A 1,713-nucleotide genomic window follows, 5' to 3' on the forward strand; every position below is an offset into this window, starting at 1 on the left:
TTCTCATTGCATTAAGGAACAATGATGGATAACCATATCCACACTTGTGTTTTCTGCTGGTGCCTCTTAAGGTTCCCCCACCACAACGTGTATGAATTATTAATGCAGGGAGCACAATACAAATATGGAATTGGATTTAGTAGGGTAATTATTCATAGTTATTTTCTCTGAATAATGAAAATGTCATTTTTCAGTGTGTGAAGAGTGATCAATATGCTTCTACCACGAGAACAGCCTCCACTACTGCATGCAGTGTCTCATATTAACGTTGTCTCTCCATGCAGGCATTTCAACTGTGACCATCACCCGAGATCCTGGGAACACATAGAAAGTCAGGGGAGCATACGGTAAATGCAGAAGACACTCTTATGCCTCAGAGTTGGACACTTTCTCCCCTACGCCATGTCAGATTCTAACAGAACCAACTTCACCAACCCCTCCACCTTCATCCTACTTGGCATTCCTGGCCTGGAGGCAGCCCATATCTGGATCTCCATTCCCTTCTGTGCTATGTATGCCATAGCCTTGTTGGGGAACTTAACCATCCTGTTCATCGTGAAGAGGGAGCCCAGCCTCCACGGGCCGATGTTCTATTTCCTCTGCATGCTGGCCATCAGCGACCTGGTCATGTCCACATCCACTGTACCCAAAATGCTGAGCATCTTCTGGTTCAATTCCAGGGAGATCAGATTCAGTGCCTGCCTCACTCAGATGTATTTCGTTCACTCCCTCTCAGGGATGGAGTCTGGAATCCTCGTGGCCATGGCTTTTGATCGCTACGTGGCCATCTGCAATCCCCTGAGACATTCCAACATCCTGACAAACCCCGTGGTGGCCAAGATCGGCTTGGCTGTGGTGCTGCGCAGTGGCATACTCGCATTACCCTATCCCTTCCTGGCGAGACGGTGGCCATATTGCAGAACCAACATCATCCCCCACTTTTATTGTCAACATATAGCTGTGGTGAAGCTGGCCTGCGCTGACATCCGCATCAATAGTTACTATGGCCTGTTTGATCTTCTCACTGTGATTGGAATGGATGGGTTTTTTATCGCCATGTCCTATACTCAGATCCTCCGGGCCATCTTCCGCCTCCCCACAAAGGATGCCCGGCTCAAAACTTTTGGGACCTGCATCTCTCACGTTTGTGCCATCTTAGCTTTGTACATCCCAGATTTATTCTCCTCTCTCATTCAGCGGTTTGGCCACAATGTGCCAATGCATTTACGCATTCTCCTTACCAGTGTGTACCACATGGTGCCCCCCGTGCTACACCCCATCATTTACGGGGTGAGGACCAAACAGATCCGGGGCAGGCTGCTCCAGCTCTTTACTCATAAAAAGACCTAAATGTTTTCTCCTTGTGCTCTGGATCTCAGATTGATCTCTGTGTAGAGCTGGCTGGTCCATGGTGCTGGGGCCTCTTCCCTCAATCACTTACTGGACAGACAGAGACACATTAAACCCTTCCCTGTCCTTACTGTGCTGTGTCAATGTGATGAACTGGGGAGTCAGTCTATGTACACTAGACTGGGTTGCCACCTTTCTAATTGCTGGTAGCTGGATCCCTGAAATTGCAATCTTGCCTCACCTCTTCTGTCAAGCCTCAACCCTGCTGTGTGTCTTCTCCCCAAGGCCCTGCCCCTGTCACTTTCTCCTGTCTTCCCCTCCCCTTGTCAGCTGCGACCCAGTCATCTCTAAAACCAATATGTT

The 1,713-nt window shown here is 48.9% G+C and overlaps 1 protein-coding gene across 1 annotated transcript; it reads left to right on the forward strand.

Annotated features, from left to right (window-relative positions):
• Window positions 1–402: 402 nt before the first annotated feature.
• Window positions 403–1,350, forward strand: LOC112112311 (olfactory receptor 52E4-like). Its single transcript, XM_024208198.2, has one exon. It carries the CDS (start codon window positions 403–405, stop codon window positions 1,348–1,350), a length of 948 nt encoding a protein of 315 aa, XP_024063966.2.
• Window positions 1,351–1,713: the final 363 nt, after the last annotated feature.

This window comes from Terrapene carolina, unplaced genomic scaffold (genome assembly GCF_002925995.2).
Source record: "Terrapene carolina triunguis isolate 2854851 unplaced genomic scaffold, T_m_triunguis-2.0 Scaffold34299, whole genome shotgun sequence".
Lineage (NCBI taxonomy): Eukaryota > Metazoa > Chordata > Testudines > Emydidae > Terrapene > Terrapene triunguis.

Coding starts and splice junctions, on each gene's coding strand:
- LOC112112311 (XM_024208198.2), top strand. CDS start 403: ATGTCAGATTCTAACAGAACCAACTTCACCAACCCCTCCACCTTCATC.